Source organism: Pagrus major, chromosome 24 (genome assembly GCF_040436345.1).
Source record: "Pagrus major chromosome 24, Pma_NU_1.0".
Taxonomy (NCBI): domain Eukaryota; kingdom Metazoa; phylum Chordata; class Actinopteri; order Spariformes; family Sparidae; genus Pagrus; species Pagrus major.
Window position 1 is genome coordinate 5,032,397 of NC_133238.1, and position 20,160 is coordinate 5,052,556.

The 20,160-nt window shown below is 39.8% G+C and overlaps 1 protein-coding gene and 1 long non-coding RNA gene across 2 annotated transcripts; both read left to right on the forward strand.

Annotated features, from left to right (window-relative positions):
- Positions 1-1,868: 1,868 nt before the first annotated feature.
- LOC140992239 (uncharacterized) lies at positions 1,869-4,263 on the forward strand. Its single transcript, XR_012178012.1, has 3 exons — positions 1,869-2,269; positions 2,772-3,078; positions 3,639-4,263. It is a non-coding gene; the product is annotated as an uncharacterized lncRNA (long non-coding RNA).
- A 593-nt stretch (positions 4,264-4,856) lies between these two features.
- LOC140992439 (uncharacterized) lies at positions 4,857-19,355 on the forward strand. Its single transcript, XM_073462738.1, has 8 exons — positions 4,857-4,929; positions 16,755-16,879; positions 17,131-17,496; positions 17,684-17,933; positions 18,029-18,252; positions 18,344-18,491; positions 18,606-18,715; positions 19,047-19,355. Exons 3-8 carry the CDS (start codon positions 17,221-17,223, stop codon positions 19,353-19,355), a joined length of 1,317 nt encoding a protein of 438 aa, XP_073318839.1. The 5' UTR covers positions 4,857-4,929; positions 16,755-16,879; positions 17,131-17,220.
- The last annotated feature ends 805 nt before the right edge of the window (positions 19,356-20,160 follow it).

The window sequence follows — 20,160 nt, forward strand, 5'->3', positions numbered from 1 at the left end:
CCTTAAGAAACACATTGAGGTAAATGAATTAAGTAACGTTAATCGCTGCCAATGTCATCTCATGTGCCAGGAGTATAAATATGCAATTTCCTGATAAAACATAGTTTTAGCCAACATTTTAGCCTACATATTTCGTAAGCCAACATTACGTGCAAGCTAACGTTGCTAGTAACTTTAGTATCACACGTGGTGGCGTGGACAAGTATGGATAAACCTACGCGACACACACACCCACAGTATTTTACACTTTATTCTAGAAAATATCTTGCGCAAATTGTTCTGCAGGAGTGTCGATAAAACAGGGTTAGCATCTTAACCTATTCGAAGGAGGCAGCTTTCCTTCCGCATGATAAATTTTCAATATCAAGCGCTTCACTTTTTTTATTGATTATTATCAGATCGCACAAGATCTGTAACTTGAAGTTAAGCAATATTGAAAATCTGCATTTTTGTTCATAGGAGCTGTAGTGAAATAGCACGCTGTTTAATAAAATAGCTTTGTTTTTGTTTTTTAGTGTATTTGTTGTAATGCACAGCTATTGCCAGTCTGGGTCTAGAGCAGATATGAAAAAAGTGCATGTATGTGCATATAATAACTACCAGATACAGAGCACATCTGCAAAAGTTGGAACCAAAACTGCATTTATGTTAACCACAAAGAAAAAAGGGGGGAAAGCAGATGTCCAAGCTCAATGTGCTGCATGATGTTTTAGCTTGTACATCTGCTATTTTTTAAACAATTTGGCATTTTTGAAAGATAAAATATAGTTGACAGTTGACCAACATTTTTATCAATTGGACATGCCCACAATTGGGACACCAGGGTGAAAGTGGTTAGAACAATCCAGACCTGTCATTGTGGTAACTGTTGAGTAATGTCTTGAGTATCATTTAAACTAATAATATTATTTATTTTATTCATGTATTTTTCATCTAGAGAGCACATCCACAAATGAAAATGAAGCCTTCAGAGAGCTTCTCGCAGATCTCCTTCCTACTGTCAAAGTCATCACACGGGTCACCCTGCGATCAAGGATTGAAGATTTAGCAAAGACTATGAAAAGCGTGGTAACTGAGGAGATGAGTAAAGTGGACCACATCGCCACCACTACAGACTGCTGGTCAGTTAGGAGAAGGAGCTTCCTTGGTGTGACTGCCCACTGGGTCAACCCGGGTCATAATGACCACTAAAAAAGCAGAGCTCCACTAAAGAGCCTGCAATCGTTGCGGAAGGTTATCTGATGTTTTCGAAGAATTTTGGACGTGTGGGGCGAACTATTTCTTTCTTAGCTGAAGCCGACAACGGGACAAAATAAATGTAAAGACAGACATAGTGGAGTTCCTATTTTCGTTTTGACAGGTATAATAAATTCTGTAGTCTACCCCTTACATGACCTGGAAAGTGACATTATTCTAAAACGCATAAGAATAACTCCCCCGACATGGTTAGAAAATACTGCCTCTAGGCCTGTCACAATTATTACATAATCGCCCTGTCCTGATCATTTTGCATAATCGTCAGATTCCACGATCAAGGGAATTCTACTCCAATGTTAGAAATGCCGCATAAACATGCTTGGATGGAAACATGGTGTTTTAAGAGCAGCGTGGCTCCTTTTTAAGAGCGTAGCGAGTGGTGAAGCCGGAGACAGAGAGATGGTGGCTGAGCTCAGAGCTGACAGGTGTGGGTGATGGAGGAGAGAAGAAATTAACAGTAAAGTTGTCTAGTAGTAGTAAATGTACAGTTTAGGTTTCTGTTTGTCTCTGAGTAAATGCTGCAGCTCCTCAGGACCCAGGAAAGTTCCCGTGTCTTGCTTCCCAGCTGCTGGGTAAAGTGAGGGAGGAGCTAGGCTAGGTTACGGAAGTTAGCATCAACTTCGACCCTGGAGGCAAACCAAAGTCTCTGCTGAAGCAGGAACGGTTAACTACGGAAATGAGGAGAACATTACTCGCCCTGCCTCATCGGCATGCAAAAAGTAATCAGGAGTAAATGCTAAACGTCAGTATATTTTCCTGCTTTTTTGTCCTTTGCCAATCACACCTATGAAAAAACTGCAACATTCAGCAAGTGTCATGGGCTGTGGAATAAGTGTGGAAGATCCTGCCAAGCAGCTGAAGCTGTGGAAGATGCCTGCTCCCTCCAGCTGCTACGACCAAATGCCACCAGGTGGAACTCGCTGTTTATGGCTGTGGAAAGGCTACTCAAGAATCTGAGAGAGAAGGGAGAGCCAGCTTTAAGAGAGATCTGTGCAGAATTGAAGGTTCCAATGTAAGTTGGAATTATGTATTTTTTATTTATTTATTTATTTATTTTTTGCCTGTCATGGCTTCTGTGAATGTCCCTGACTTGTATCATATTTAAATGAGACTCGTTTAAAAACCACTTGACCCCTTTAGAAATGATCCCTGAGGTGAAAGTGCTATGCTCCATTAAAGTCCTCATTTCATACTATGTTCGCCTTCCTAGTGGTTTAGTTTACCGGAGCTATTAAATATTTTTACCACCACTAGAATGCAGTAATATGTTGAACATACACTATCTAGCTTTCACCAACCTACCTACTACTGCACTCTAGTGGTTATAAAAATATTCAATCTCTCAAGTAAACTAAACCATTATAAGGAGCTGTAGACAACCTCGGAACTGGTTCATACACAATGTACTGTAAAACCTTGCTTTGTATGTTTTCTAGGTTACTGATTTTTGGGTACAATATTCATGCATAATTGTAAAACAGTGGTTTGTTTTCTCCCTAACCGGTTCCATCCAGTTGAGCTCACTTTCCTCAAAGAGTACTACACCACCATGAGCCCTGTCGCCCAGTCCATCAACATCCTCCAAGGAGAAGCGGAAGTCCAGATAGGATGGCTTCTTCCGACGATTTCCCTGCTGAGCAGCAAACTGGAAAAAATAAAGATTGAACAGAGGCACTGCAAGCCGTTGGTTGAAGCCATTCAAGTGGGCATCCAGAACCGTTTTGGCGAGATGTTAAAGAGACCCTGAATTGATTGCTGCAGCGATTCTCATCCCAAAGTTCAGAACGGCCTGGATCAAAGATGATGCTACACTGAGAATTGGTAAGACAACATGAAGATCTTTAAAATAGGAAAGGAAATGTGGCAAATATACATTAAATTACAAATTTAATGTACACTTACTACATTTGTTATTTTATTATTCATTTTATACATCAGTCTAATTTCGAATTAGGTGGATAGTATTTCAGCTGTAATCAGGGTACTGTAAATTTTGTTTTTGAAGTTCGGGGCCTGAAAATATCTCAAGATGTCTGGAATTGTTAGAGTCAAGACATTAAATTTGTGTTTCTCTCCTTGTTTATTCCTTGAATTTGGCAGATACAGAAATTGTGAAAGTAGCCAATCTGCAAGCTCACACTGCCTCGTGTTGCGAGCTTGTAGATCTATTTTCACAATTTGTCTCAACTTTTTTTCTATTATTGTATTTATTCTTTTGCTAATTTTGGCCTTTTGTTTCTGATAGTATTGTTTGTCAATGTAATTTAATTTTTTTCCCTTAGAGTTATGGAAAATGTCATAAATGTAATTAAATTTGTCCTATAAAAATGTGCACATACCCTGGCTGTACTAATGCTAGTTTCACCCTCCCTGTGTTTCAGGGTTGGACTACATCAGGGAGCAGTTGGAGGATTCTTCCATTTCAGCAGATGTTGGATCCGGCTCATCTGATGAGGGAGATTTCTTCCATGCCCTGAAAAGATCCCACGAAACACAAAGCGCCACCAAGCAGCTTGATTCGTACCCAACCTACTCAACAGACAACATCAAGGATACTGAAGACATTTCCTGTGGTTCTCAAGTTGTCTGTCAAATTCAACACACCTCTGCCTGCTTCTGCAGCCTGTGAAAGACTGTTCAGCATAGCAGGTCTCATCTTCAGCCCAAAAAGAGCACGGCTAGCTGCGAACACTTTTGAAAATCAACTTCTGCTGAGGATGAACCGCGAGTTCAACTTCTCTATCACCACTAGAACCAGAACCAGAAAGTTTGTGTGTGTGGTGTGAGTATGCCTCAGCCCATGAGGATTCCCCCAACATAGTTTAAAAGTGGAAAAGTGGTCCTTAAGTTTAATTTTGCAATACAGTTTGTGCAAGACACTTGTTCAGAAAAGTGATGTGCAACCAGTCTCCAGTGATGGTGCTGTGTGTAGTGAGAATGTATTTTTTAAGTTGTATTCTTAACCAGACACAAGGCCCCTTATTTAGTTGTGTTCTCTGAGGCAGATAGGAGCCATTTTTTTGTGTTCTTAGGCAGACAGACACTTTATGTATAGTTGTGTTCTCAGGAAGACACGAGACACTTGATTCACTCACTCCACATGTTTGCTCAGGTGGTTTTTTGTTTTTGTTTTATCATACCACATCTATTTCATTCACCTGAAAGTGAAATAAAGAGAACAAGGGGAGAACTATTTTTGGTTGTTTTGCTTCTTTTTATGCATACTATAAAAATACTTTGTACTTTACTTGTACTTGTACTTTTGATACTTGAGTATATTTTTTCACAAGATACTTAAGTACATTTAATGTGAGCTACTTTAAGACTTTTACTCAAGTAATTTTCTTAAGGGTGACTAACTTTTAACAAAGTCATTTTCAGTTATGGTACTTGTAATTTTACTTAGTTATTTTTTTCAAGTACTTTATACACCTCTGCAAGGGGGGCGGCATCCCCCCTCAAATCGCCTACTGGTTTCAACACTTGTAGTGATCAAATAGCTCTGCGAGCGTTGTCAATCAAGCGAGTTGAATATTAACACCTGTGACTGAGTTACATTCACTCCTGGCGAAGTTAATCACAACATCCGGTTTGGATGCCTTTTTCACTCATGTCGGTTGGTAATAGGAGAAGACGGCAAAGACCCTGTGTGGATTATACGGCTTAAATAAGGTAAGAACCGAATATATTTACTTCTACGGGATGGTAATCGCTGTATGAAGTCGTGTTAACATATCATGGGGTGTGAAGCGAATTAATTGTCATTGACCTGGTTGAGACAAGCTGTTAATTACGTTCACGTTTGCTGGCAACAAGTGGTTGCTTAAAACAAAGTTATTGAGTGGCAACTTATTTATCCGGCCAAATATCAAGTGTTAAGCTAAAATAAATGTGTTAAGATGTACTAAGGTGACCAGTGGTGGATGAATTAGCGTTTTTTAAGTCAAATGATGGTGAGTGTTTTGTCAAATTTAAATCTGCGCATCAATGTGGGGGAGGGGTGGTGGTGGCGGCGTCGTCGTCGTAGTGAAATTGTCAAGAGGTCCTGGCTGCAGACCTCCACTGTGAGGTCGCTACCGCCGCAGGCTCCACTCTCAGGCCGCCTCCACTGTCAGGACAGGAAATGCACGGGATACATTTCAAAATAGTATCGCGAATGCACTTCCGGTTGAATCGTTTTCCTCACAAATGCATTAATTAGTAAACAATATGACGTAAAATCTATTAATTCCTTGCCTATAGTATAAATCGTTATATCGTATTTATATAGTAAACTTTTTTGTTTGTCGTTTTTGGTCCGTGTTTTCCTTTTATGTTGCGCATGAGCCCCAACGTGGGCATTTTGTTTTATTCTGTCCAAATCTAGGACAAAAAGCCCGACTAATATACACTGCACTGCGTAATTTTACAACTTAGTCATTACGAAAAACAAACGGTGGGTGATATGACTCGGGGCTCAATAGTCTATTTGCAGCCTACTACAAAGCTGAGGATCTTGAAAAGAGAAGGTCAAATAGTTGATAAATGAAAACAATGGAGGGCAGGAATAACATTGCTCAGTGCACAAATGGTCTTTTAAGTTATTACTCATATTCATAAGCCAACATCTCATAAGATGTCATTGGCCTATACATTTTATTGTGCACTATACAGTACTTAACTGACTTTTTATCATTTAACTTTGACTGTATTGCACTGCTCTTTTTCTATATATTTTTTCAATTTTTCTTCCTGTTGTATTATTCTGTATTTTTATTCTTTACCACCATAAATTTCATGTTTGGTTCTATGTCTATGCTAATTATGTTCTTGTTCTGCTGGAACACCCAAGTAGCTACCACTAAATACTACCCTTACTCTTGATATCTACAGTATAATCCAAGTGAATTATTAAGTGATCCATGAGAAAAACAAAAAACACACACAAAAAAACCACAAGTCACAACATGAATAAATGTTCTGTAGCCCTTTATTCTTTATTCTAACACAAACTCACTCATCTGTGTGACATTCACAATAGGCCAAATAATTTCTTCTGTCCATTATTTCTTCACAGAATTTCCACATGTCCTCAGTATTGTAAAACGTGAACTTGAAGGGCTCCAGGATTGTTTCCTTTTCATGCTCATCCACCTCTTCTTTCCACATCCTCCCATATTGCACAGCAGCCTCAGCCTGTTTCTCCTCCCCCAAGCACAGAACATCAGGCAGGTCTACTTTGGCAGACAACAGTTGTCTGTTGGCCTCAACCCGCTCTGCTGCATGTCTGCAATCGTGAAGAATGCGATCTTCAACCGACTCCTATGGAAAAGACAAAGAAAGATGTCTGTACATAGCTGCTGCACCAACAGTATCTGACCAATAGATACTGTGAAAAAGCTTTCCCCTTCCACTGGTGTGTCCACATCGGCAGGTCTGACTGAGACCTCAGCCTGCTGCTCTTCTTCCTGAAAATATATAGATAAGCAAAATGATCAGTTGTAATATTCAAAACACAAGCTCCAAAAAGAAGAAAAAGAAAAGATCCCATCAGTCAGTCTGGAGGTCAGAGGGCCCTTCTCAGACGTCACTCTAAATGTGTATGTCCTTCCTCAGTATCAAAAATAAAAGTACTGATGGTGCAGAAGCTACTTCTCAGTAATTTCAGTTACTATTCGTTTTGTTTATATACTGTAGTTTACAACAGAGGTGGAAAAATAAAAAAGTAAAAATGTGCCATGTAGTCCTGCCACATTTTGATTCCACTTGTGCACTTAAACAGGTGATATCACTAATTAGCTAGTCGACCTCTGGACCTCATGGTGTGTTGCATTGTGTTGGTAGCTTGGCTGTCTCACATATCATGTCTGTGAGTTCAGAAAGACACGTTTTCAACTTTGTGACGATGCCCAGCTAATGCAAGGAGAGTTTACAAAAATGTTTTATAACGTTACATACAAACAAATGCGAACAGTTACTTTAGGTTATCCACTATACAGTTAATAATCCCTGATAATTTACGGTGTTGATGCTAACCTCCACTGGTGAAAGTTAACTTTGACGTTATCTAACTAATTTGCATCATTAATGACTTCTATAACGTTATTATTTTACGGCACCTATATTGACGAAGAACACAAGAAACCATGCATTTACTTTCTGTGGATAATAAAAATCAGCAACTCACTGCTACTCGGAACACATGCTCACTCGCTGGTCTCTCTCGAATGAAAATGCAGGTGAAATCCAGATTTAAATGTCGTCACTTCCCGTCCTGACAGTGGAGGTGTCCTGACAGTGGAGCCTGCACCGGAAGCGACTTCACAGTGGAGGCCTGCAGCCAGGTGCCTCTCAACTTTTCTGGCCCTGGTTGCTTCAAACTGCGTTTGACTTCCCCATTTTGTAGCTAGAGCAAGAGTGGCAGACTTAGCCTCATCAAATTGCTCCCTAAACTCCATCAAAACACTGATGGTGTTTTGCAGAAGAGTAGATGCTTTCAGAATATCCGCGTCCTTAGCTTGCAGTAACTGTGAGGCAGCGTTTATACATTCAAGAATCTTGGTTTGCATGTTGACTAAAAATATGAAAGAAAATTTGCTTATGGCATTCTTGAGCGCACTTGCTTCACCACGCTCATCGTTTTTGTCACTGGTCAGGGATATTTTGATGAGGGCTTTTATAATGTCTCCATATCTGTGCCTTAACGCAAAAAGCGCATCATGTCGAGATGTCCAGCGAGTGGGACAGAGGCGTTTTAATGTGACAGTTCTGCTCTCTGGCTTCATTAACTCACTGAGGAGCGCTCATCGTTTGATACTGTGACCAAAAAAGTTGTACAGGATCTCTACAGTGTCATGGAACTGCTTCACTCCAGGGACGTTTTTAACAGAGTCGTTGAGAGCTAGGTTGAGATTATGAGCAGCGCAATGAACATATCAGGCAAGGGGCTCCTTCTCTGCTATTCTTGCCTGTACTCCTGAATATGCACCACTCATATTCACGGCCCCATCATAGCCCTGTCCGCGGCATTTTGTCAGATCTATTCCGTTTTTCTCTATAGAGCCCAGGATTTGGTTTTCAAGCTCTGATGCTGATGAGCCCACAGTCGCCTCAAAACCCAAAAACACTTCATTGATCTGTATATCTGTTGCAATATCCATGTCATTCTTAACAACAGTTACGTAACTGTACACCTGGCTCAGCTGGTCTATCTTTGACACATCTTGCGTTGTGTCCATGATAATCGAATAAAACGGGGCTTCATTTATTTCATTAATTATGTCAGCTTTCACGCGTTGAGATAATATGTAAATAATCTCATCTTGAATCTGGTGACTTAGGTATTTCGCTGACCCTTCTGGTCGGTTGATTAGCTCTTTCAAAACAGGGTCGTAGCGAGCTAATAACTCGATTATTGACAAAAAGTTGCCAGCATTTCCCTGACCTAGAACTTCCCTGTGCCCCCTGAATGCCAGGTTGCATGAAGCCAGAGTAAGAGTTACATTTACAATGCACTCCACGACCTGTCTCCAAAACAAGGCTGCATTACGTACATTCCTCTCCATTTCGTCTATTGTGTTGTTGAGTTTCCACTGCTCGTAGACTATGCATGCAGCAAGATGTATTTGCGTGGATTCATGCTTCTCAACTTTGGCAGAAAGATGTTTCCAATCTCTTATTCCGTTTACCCATGCATTGTTGTAATACGGGGCATTTCGGTTGGCAAAAAGACAGCAAGGCTCACAGTAACAGCAGTCTAATTTGGGGGAATAGTACATCCAGCTGCGGGGAAGTTTCATCCCAACTTTAGTGGTAGAGGTGTAATAACTTTCCGAAAAACACAGATTGTCGTTATCAGTGGGAAATGGACCTTTGGGTCTGTATGGGCCCATCTTAAGGATATATCTTTTAATGTTGGCGTCCTGGATGTTTTCAACAAAATTGGCCCAATCAGTCAGAAAACACTCCAGAGGAGGGTTTTCATCATCCACGGTCTGCGTGTCACCTGTAGCATGAGGAGACCTGCTGCTTTCATTTCCAGTGTCCAGTGCAGGTGAGGAGGGGGGCTGCTGGTCAGGTACCAGGTCTGGCTCTACCCTGGAGCAGCTAGCAACTGCTGAGTCCCTAACATCACCGCGATACAGCCGAGAGAGAAAGAAGGGGATTTAAGCTAGGCGGCTGGGCTACTACAATAACAACCATCAACAGTTTACAACTAACTCACACATTGTGAAAGAAGGGGATTTAAGCTAGGCGGCTGGGCTACTACAATAACAACCATCAACAGTTTACAACTAACTCACACATTGTGTATAGTGTAGTGATTGTTAGAATTGCTACCTGTAAATCTGGCTCCCTGACTGTGCTGGCAGTTTTGGCGGGCCTGAATCGCTGCCAACAACAATGTCGGGTTCATCTCCAGGGGGACGAACAAAATATGTGTCCAGTTTTTGTAATTTGGCTTTTCCTTGCTCTCTTTTTTCCTTTTCTTTGCACTTTGCCCGCTTTTATGTTTATATGAACTGCCACTCATGTTAACTTCGTAGTAAAAATGCTCCACCTAGCTTGCACTCTGTTGACAAGTGACTGATGATGTTGGTGGACGGTTGATGACAATTTTGCCCAAAATACACTTGGAGACAATATCGGCGATCCACTTGTAAATTTGCACATCGTAAAGTGAAATGTGAGAGTGAAAATAAAGTCATACAGCACAACATTTTATTCAATATTTTACACCTACTACATCACTAAAGTCAGTCTTGTAAAGTTTCACTCAAGTTTAGTGTGGAGCATAAATCACATGCTTTAAACACAAGTGTATCACACACGGAATAAGAACTTATTCATCCATTTCAAGCAATAAACATAACTTATCTATTGGTCTTTCCAAAACACTAGTTTTAGTTTTCACAAAAGCACATCTAACAAGACCTTTTGCATCAGAAACTGCCTTTTCAACTTTTCCCATCACCCGTGAACTTCTTGGTGCACCGTCGTCCACTATAAGAACGACATGTCCTCCCTTCAGATTTTTCCTGATTTCAGTCCACTTCTGCCTCTCCTGCAGAAGCGGCAAGTACCCTGGTCCAGCGTTTCCAGAAGATGTCAGACTGGTATTGTACCTGTTTCCACCTCTTCCTGGCATAAAAGTCCTCTTTCTGAAACACTCCAGGAGGCAGCACTGGTTGGCTTTTCAGAAGAAGTAAATGGTTAGGTGTGAGAGCCTCAATGTCATGTGGATCATTTGACACTCTTGTTATAGGTCTGCCATTTACAATAGCCTCGACTTCACAGAACAATGTGTGGAGACGTTCATCATCAAGAGGCTGCTGTTTCAGTATCTGGTTAAGAATTCTCCTCACAGAACGAATCTGCCTCTCCCAGATGCCTCCAAAATGTGAACCTGCTGGTGGGTTGAATATCCAAGTGATTCCTTTCTGCATGAGCATATTTGAGATTTTTGACTGATTCCAGCCTCTGATTGCTTCACGCATTTCTTTCTCTGCACCCACCAGATTTGTGCCATTATCTGACCTCATTATAGACACCTGGCCTCTCCTGGCTATAAATCGTCCAAAGGAATCAGTTTCGAGAGAATTAGCAACTTCTATATGAATTGCTCTGACTGTGAGACATGTGAACAAGACCCCATACCTCTTGACCATACTCCTCCCACACTTGACCTCAAAGGGTCCGAAATAGTCTATTCCTACACTAGTGAACGGAGGATTGTCTGGTATCAGGCGATCTTGTGGCAGATTTGCCATTCTCTGTTCACCAGGTTTTGCTGATATCTTTCTTGATCCTGCACGACAGGATCAAGCTTGATGATGTGACTTCTTCTCTTCAGCTTGTCACCTTTCTAAAGAGTCATCAGTTCATCACATAAGCCTTGCATTTGATACAGTTTGACAATTTCAATCTCTCCCAGTGCAATATCTTCAGTAGTGAGCAAAGATCCACTGATAGTTGTTTTGAACTTTTGCATCTGGTTTGCAACAATCTGTTTTCCTTTCATGACTCAGTCTCCCACTTGCTTGTAATGTGAGTAATTTGCGATGTACACTCAGTTTGTGGAGCAGTTGTTTCAACTTCATCATCCAGGAAACTGCTCTTGTTAATCTGTGCCATTCTGAATAATGACAAATGAGCTTGTTAAGTGTATTCTCATATGCATTTGTAGCATTCGCACTCACTGCAGCTTTAACTTCAACAACATCTTTCTGTATCTTCTTTGATATCAGGTGAAACTGGCCAGTGTTTCTCATCTTTCTTCAAAAAATCTGGCCCACCAGTCCAGTCCTGACACTTTATGAATGTGTCTGCATTCATGCCTCTGGATGCATGGTCGGCTGGATTCAGCTCAGAGTTCACATACATCCACTGACTTGGCTTAGTGTTGTCTGTGATAAGTGACACTCTGTTTGCTACAAAGGTTTTAAATCTAACATTCTCACTAGCAATATATCTCAACACAGTGGTACTGTCAGACCAAAACATGGATTCTTCCAGTGGCATTTGCAGCTCTTTTGTCATAAGCCTGTCCATTTTTACAGCGACAGCAGCAGCTGTCAATTCCAGTCTCGGAATTGTTGTTTGTTTTAATGGAGACACTCTGGACTTCCCAATGATGAATGAACAGTGAACTGAACCCTTTTTGTTTTTAATGAGAAGGTAGGTGACAACTCCATAACCTTTCTCACTCGCGTCTGCAAAGTGGTGCATTTGTGCAGATGTGACTTTTCCAAAACCAACTGGTTTTAGACATCTGTCCAATGTGAAACCATGAAGTTTTGCAAGATCCAAAATCCACTTTTGTGACTTTTGAGCCAGGTCAGCAGGGATATCTTAATCCCAGGAGACTTTCCTGCCACACAGCTCCTGCAGGATCATTTTAGCTGGAAGGATGACAGGTAACAAAAACCCTAACGGGTCATATACAGCACTTACAAATGACAGGATGCCACGTCTAGTTTATGGTGTATTCTTTGCATTAATTCTGACCTTGAAAACATCTGACTCTGTACACCAGTTCACTCCAAGGACTCTTCCGTCAGGTAATGCATCATGATCAAGGTCCAAATCTTTAACCTCTTTTGCTCTTTCTGACTCAGGAATGGAGGCTAGAACAGTCCTGCTATTACTCATCCATTTTGTAAGATGAAATCCTCCACTCTCACACAGTGCTGTCAAGTCTCTGACCACATCAACTGCTTGCACTGCAAAAAAGGAATTTCAAGAAAGTAAAAAAAGCCTTGTATCAAGAAAATAAGTCTTATTTTTTTGCCCAAAAAGAATATTAATCTTGTCAAGCATGTTTTGATTAGAAAAATTATCTCATTTTAAGAAAGTATGCCTTACTTTTTCTTGTTAAGATATACCAGCTAATTTTGAGCTAGAATGAACCAGAAACAGAGTATAAAAATGTTTTACAATAAAACCCAGTGCAGTGACAAGATTATTTGCCTTATTTTAAGAGTAAGACCATTTGCACAACTTCTCAATTTAAGAATGCCATGAAACAAGGACAATTAAAGGTTTATTATTATAATTATTATTATTATTATTATTTTCATTGCAGGGCAGAACCTGCTGCTTCATATCTAACATATTAAGATGACAGCAGACTGGTCTATACAACACACAACATAATACAAATAACCATGCTGAATGAAAACTGCATGGCCCATAAACAAAACAAAATGAAAAAATGGCCAAAATGATATGACCCTTGACTCAATTGCATCCTGAATCACAAAAGAGCATGCAGTATCCTGCAGCATCGGCATCTGACTGCTAATTGATTGTTCATCTGAAGAAGAAAGAATCATGAAACAACAAAATTGACGGTCAAGAAGCACAGTTTGTGGCAAACACATTAAACAGTGTGCCTTTTACAGTCCATCAGATGAGGCTCTGTGTAGCCCAAGCACATCTCCCAGATAATATTTTGTAGGGACATATGTCACATCCTTGTGAGTATAACTATAATATGGAGTGAAATCTACCAGATTATCAGATGCTATGAGTTCAGTTGCTTGTGCCATGTTTGGAATCTCTATTGTATATGCCATGTAATTTCCATCATAGCGAACAGTAGTATGCTGCTGCAACTCAAAACAATATAATGATGAGTTAATTACATAGATATTTCTCACAAGTCCAAACTCAGGTAAATCATTGGAATTAACAGCAGTTACAAGTAATGTCTTCTCCCGTATATATTTATTACCATTTAGATTAATCCATTTTACAGACACTGCATTGTCTATGTCATCAGTTCCAAGGAAAGCCCTTGTTTTTTCTTTCAAATACGACATGTTGCGTATTTCTGAAGTTGGTCCCAACGCACACTCGTTAAAAAAAATTGGGTGTTCAGAATAACTTACATTTTGACAACATTCATACATTTGATTATGCCTTATTAAAGACTTGCAAAGTATTAAAGTCTTTTCAACTTGATAATTGTCTGTAGACCAATGACAGGAGCAAACAAAATTTTAACAATTTCTATGAGTTCAAGAATTATTTTGTAGTATTCAGTATCTTTAGCTGTATCAATAAGAAATGGCAATATCTTTAGTAGAACAATCATTTGGCCTGAGGATTGCTTCAATTTATTATCACTTGAAGCTAATGTGCTGTAAGCTATAGGGCTTGGTTTGTCTTTGACATCAAGTGGAGAGTAGGGAAATCCAGTTAATGCAGTATTGAGAACATCCAAGTCTAGTTGACCTAAAAGAACTAACTGTTTTAACACACACTTTATTTCTAATGGAGCAATGCCTTCAAGAAATCATTTCCCCCGTTTTTAGCCTGAGTTAACTAGCTGGAGTCCGACCTGCGTTTGCCCCTGCTCTGTCTGAACCGTCTGAACCATGACCTGGTGATACGTCCTGGTTATTGCTCACACCATAATTCAGTGTCTTATGACGGCAGAAACGACTTGCCATTTATCAATTATCACATGAGTGTGCCTCGATTTTAATAATTATAAAGTAATATAAACTTATTTAGATGAATATAATTTGTATAAATGCAAAATAAACTCATTTAGGCTGAGTGCCCACCCCCGCTCCCTCTTGGAAGATGGTACAATCCACCCTGTCACGCTTTTTTTTTTTTTTTTCTCCGCTTGGAGTCCGTTGCAATTTGAATTAGGCCTACACAGCAGCTATTCCGGAGGTCACCTGCTGCTGCTCGAAATGTATTATTCTCAAACATCGATTGTGGATATCAGAGTCAAAAGATGGACAAACTGGACGAGGTTGCAATTGCCACACTCAGAGGTATGCTACAGGGGTTACTTTTATGTTGTGCTGGCGTTGTTTACCTATCTTAACGATTTGTGGATTTGCTAATGGGCTAAAGTTTAGCAGCTTATCTACATCAAAAAACCGGCTGGTGTTGCATTATGATTCCCATCTAGAAATAGGTTAAGTCCAGGGCTCTAGAGTGCGACCTAATAGGTCGCACATGCGACCTAATTTCAAAATGTGCGAGTTAATTTTCAAACAGGTCGCACCGGTGCGACTTGGAGAGGACCCCCCTTTCACTACCCTCCTCAGCCGTGACCGTGCGGACGTGTGGTTGATAATAAATATAATATATACCGTATTTGCACCAGCCAAAAATGCATAATAAAGAACGAAAAAAAAACATGTATAGGCTAAGTCGCACTGGAGTATAAGTCGCATCAAATTTTGGGGGGAAATTTATTTGATAATATCCAACACCAAGGATAGACATTTCGGGCTCTATTTTCATGACCATCAGCGCACTGTTGGGGGCTTTAAACAACGTACATTTCTGCCGGGAAAAACGAACGATGCGCTTCCACAGAATAGTAATAACAGCATGCGCATGTCACGAAAGGCAATTTAAAATAAAAATAGAATAGAGAACAACAGGCTGAATAAGTGTAGCCTGCGTTATATGACGCATAAACAACGAACTGAGAACGTGCCTGGAAGGCTATGTTAACGTAACATATTACGGTAGAGTCATTCGACTAAATATAGCATATATAACATGCTACAACCAAACAATCAGTGTCACTCATAATCACTAAAGCCAACGAAATCTTCTTCCTCGGTGTCACTTCTGAACAACTCCGCCAACTCCAAAGGTAGACAATGCGCCGATTCCTCTTCTACCGGTAAGTCAGTCAATCAGTCCAAAGTGATGACTGATTTAAAACTTGTGATTTGTCTTGTGGATTATCTTACAATTGTTTCGTTTACTTTGTAATTTCAGCGCATTTTCAACACGTTTTTGTTCATGACTTTTGCCTCAAATAGAAAGAAATATTTTTTTTTTGTCCCGAAGCTGAACCCTTAATATATACTATGATACTGTTGAGGACTTAATCCGAATTAGTGTTGAGGGTCCAAAACTGGAGGACTATGATGCTGAGCAGGATGTTAAGGTCTGGTTCTCCCAGGGAAAGAGGAGCAGGAGGCCTAACTTTAAGAGTTGGCCAGAGTAGATGGAGTAAAGTCCTCAGACTGTCCCATGTCTTCTTTGGTAGCATCATGTCATGTTGCACCTGTTAAATAAGTTAGTCTTATGTCTTTACATGATGTAATGTAAAATATTATTTTGTCCTTTGATTTTATTTTTCTTTATAAGAAGACCTTTTGTCTACTGCTCATGCAGTAATCAGCTGTTCATGTTTAATCAGTTGTGATTAAAACATTTTACAAATGTCAAGCTTGGGTCATTGTCAATCCTTACGTCATATCAAGGCAAAACTATGGTATAGAAATAAAAACTATCACCGGCATGATACGTTTTATTAATGTCACACAACAAAGAAAAATAAGGTGTGCTACCTAATTTATTTTTGTGCTACCAAATGAAAAGCTAGGTAGCACCAGTGCTACCTGGGGAAAAAGTTAGTCTAGAGCCCTGGTTAAGTCTAATTAAGCTTTGGGTCCATGTTGTTAATATTAGGGGCTGTAAATGCTGAAAAATGCCTGGTTGTAAAATGTTAAGGGTTAATTGATTAAGCAGTGCACATGCCCAGGCAGGAGCCGGAGCCGTTGGAGCTCTTTTGCGCGCACAGGACCCCGGTTCAAGTCTTGCCACTGACTCGGTGTTTGTTACCTTGGCAACCCCCTCCCCCTCTCCATCCGCACAATAAGAACAAGGCGCCTGAGTTTAATCTGTATGCTAACGCATTTGTTTAAAGGTGCCATTTGTGGTGCCAATTGTCTATCAAGCTTTACAATATTAACTGACATGAAATGTGAATGCATTTTATCTAGCAAGGCTCTATTGTCACTCTTACTGTAGTTTGCATGGCTTCAATATATGTACCGATAATTTATAAATGCTGTCAAATTCACTCACTGCTCTTGAAGTAAAAATAGGAAAAATTTGTAAAATGTCCAAACAGTGCTTATTGTACAAGGGGTGTTGGCAAAATGTCCTCACCTGCTATGTTAAAATCTGAGGGAATTCAATGATAACCTTTGTTTCTTGGCCCTGACTGTAACTGTTCTATATTCCAGCTGCTAATATTGGAGAAGACTTACTCCACTCGCTTTCCCGAGACGACATCAAAGACCTCTTTCCTGGTCCTGAAAATTTCTTGAGGCGGCGGGCTATATGGCTTGTTGTAAATAAAGATGAAAAGGTCAGGTTTGTCTTTCACAGTACAACAGAACTGTTTAACAGTACAACATTTTTCCAATATCACAGTTTAAATCTGGTTCATATACATAAATATGTCATTTGTTTAGACATTTCTGCTTTGAGTCCATTTCAACAGTGGATATAAAATAAAAAAGTGCTTTTTTAATCCCCAAAATGATAATGCTTGAACTAACAAGTAAGAACATACTATGACAAAGTTACTCAATAAATGTTTGTGTCAATGTGTTTTAGGTGGATACTGTTCCCGAAATTCAGCAATCACCCCCCACTGGAGGCAGTGACCTTTCAAAAGAGGAGGCCAATACTTCTAAATTTGTGACTATGTCAAACCCAGAATACATAGTCTTCACAGACAGTGAGCTTGAACAGGTGCGACGCTCCTACTTTGAACAGAAACGGCTGGGGACCGAGCACAATGTGACCCTATCCAAGGAGCTCTTCTGCCGACTCATAAGAAACACTATGACTAACATGATCTCCATCGCAAGAGCCACAGAGGACTCCAGATACCCCACCAAACATGAGGTGAATGCCATGGCAAAGCGACTGGTGGATTACTATCCAATGATAAAAGACAGGTCATCAAACAATGAGTGGGTGAGTAGATTTTGTCACTTTTGCTTGTTGCTGGTATGATGTTAATACTGAGATTTCTGTTCATACAGTGCTAAATCGTGACAGAAAGTTCAAATGGAGCAAGACATTGCCGAAAGATATAATTAGAATATAAGAAAGTTTGAGCCTATTGTCATTTTTTTTAATGTTAACTATATATGCCTCGCAGGAGCATGTTGCCAAAAAGCTCATGAAGAGACTCTCAAATGTCAGAAGTCCAAAGAAGGCCAAAGGTCCTCCTTCCAAGAAACCACGACAAGAAGTCAGTTCAGACGTTGCAACTACTGACTATGATGGAGATTCCAGTACATCCACCATTATTCTGGAACGGTCACCTGTTAGTCCCATGGGCATCCCAGTAGATCTGTCACCTAGAACCAGCACCCCAGCGCAGAACCGGAACAGCAGTGATGAAGAATGTATGTATCTTATTACATTTAATTTGTCAGTTTTACTTGTTAGTTTGGAAATCTCATGTCCCCTTTCCACCATAACGTTCCTGTAATGTCTTCAGCTTGTTCAGTTGACATCATGGACAGCCAGAAAATCCAAGCAAGACACTACAAGACCCTCCAAGAAATGTACAAGTCCAAAAAGCCAAACAAAGCTGCGGTAACTCATTTGCTGAACATGGAATTTGAGTCTCGAAGACGCTTCATCACCTCTGATGTGTTAAATGAGCAAGACAGAGCAACAAAGATTCTAGAGGCTTACCCTTGTTTCAGAGAACTGGATCATGTAAGTAATGTTGTTGGTTTTTTTTTTTGAAGAAGTCATCAGAATGTACTTTTTTTCAGGTTTTTTTTCTTTATCTGAATCTATTTTTCAGGTGCTGGATGAGCTGCAGCGAATCATCCAACCGACCAACTCCCAGTACATATCAGAGATGCAGAACAGATGGAAAACCTTCTATTCAAAGGTCCAGTTTTATGGAGTTATGAAGAAGGCCATGAAGCCTCCTAAAACTTTGAATGGAGGTGAAGTCACAATACATTGACTTGTTCATTTTATATAATAATGTCTCGTAATTATTTGTTATGTTAAAGTTATTTATGGTACCACCTTGTATTGTCCCTTTTCCATTAAACCAGTGGAGCATATCACAGCTGTCTTCAGAGCCATGCCACTGCTCTTTCCGTCCAGCACTTTGCCATCGAAGAAACTGGGCTCAAGCAGCGAGGCTCTTTTCCATGTCCTAGCGGTGAGATTTACAGACATACTGAAACATTTCATAATATATGTTACAGTTTTTCAGGCATACATTTTATATTAGGTTTAATTACTTTGAGATAAACTTTTATCATTTCAAAAGCTCCAAAGGGGAAGTGTTTTCCATAGTGTACTTAATGTAGTACTAACATCATTGGAACTAGCTGTGCATTCAGCATTTGCAGTGGGCTTAATGCTGAGGGGTTACTGTGACTGTTTGTTTTAAAGTACAATATGATTTCACTCATGTCCTAGTCCAGGTCTTAAGTTTATGTTACTTGCAATGTTTTTTCTAATCTTCTTGATTTATTTGTGTCATCTAGACTTCTGAGGATCCTAATGGTTTCATGCAGCAGCGACCCCTGTCTTCTCCGGTTCTGCTCGTTTCTGAGGACAACTGTATGATCGCCATCGGAAAAACACCTGTGACCACCTTCACCATAGACAGACTTAATGAGGGACTTCTCTACGTCATGGCATATTACTATGCCCTGCACATGACCTACCCCAAGTGCATTTCTACACTACTGTCAGTACTGCAGACAGAGGTACTTCAAGATTCAATTCATGAGCAGGATTTGACCCCTCACTACAAAAAAGCGATGGGTGAGTGGAAGTCATTCAGTGAGTGAGTCCCTTTGTCTATCACTCTGCCCCACTCTTCCTGTTGTAAGTATTTCAAAGAAAGTTGATGTTCTGTTTAAAAAAAAAGTTCATCACAGTTAGACACATTTGTTGGTGAGATTGAAAACCTTTCCTGTGGGATAATATGCTGCAAAGCAGCTGCAACATGGTGTTTATTGCTGTAGTATGCTGCTACAATAACTGATGGTTTTTTTTGATAGTGAGGTTCAAATCAAAACTGGCTTTTCAATCTGTTAGATTATGATAGCTCTGGAATGTGGAAGTTGTCCTTTTTTGGATGTTGAGTTGAGCAATTGTATTGCAAAGTTAATAAAAAAATATTAAATGAGAAAGTTTTGGTGTCTTGATTTAAGACAACATCACTTATATTTGTTATGCTGTTTTAAGAAATGATGTCTTATTTTAACTACTTTTATGCTCATTATCAATCCCAGATTAAGGTGTCAATTCTTAAATTTAATTTAGTCAAGAGACTTAAATTCTAATTTTAAGTAACTTAATCTTAAATTAGTGTTTTTTTCATTGCTTGTTTTAGAAGAATTCGGGTTAATTTAAGATTTTCTGTCTAGTTTAAAGTCTCATTTTAGTCTTTCAGAGCCAAGAATTTTGGGCTTATTTTAAGAAATCTTGTCAAGCGAAAAAAAGCTTACCCCATTGGCAGATTTTTTTGCTTGATATAGGATGATTTGATTGAATATAAGAATTTTTTGCTTCTTTCTAGAAGGGCTGTTTTTGCAGTGTGGGTTTCATCTGACACTGACAAAAGGCAGTCATCTACATAAAAATTGTGCA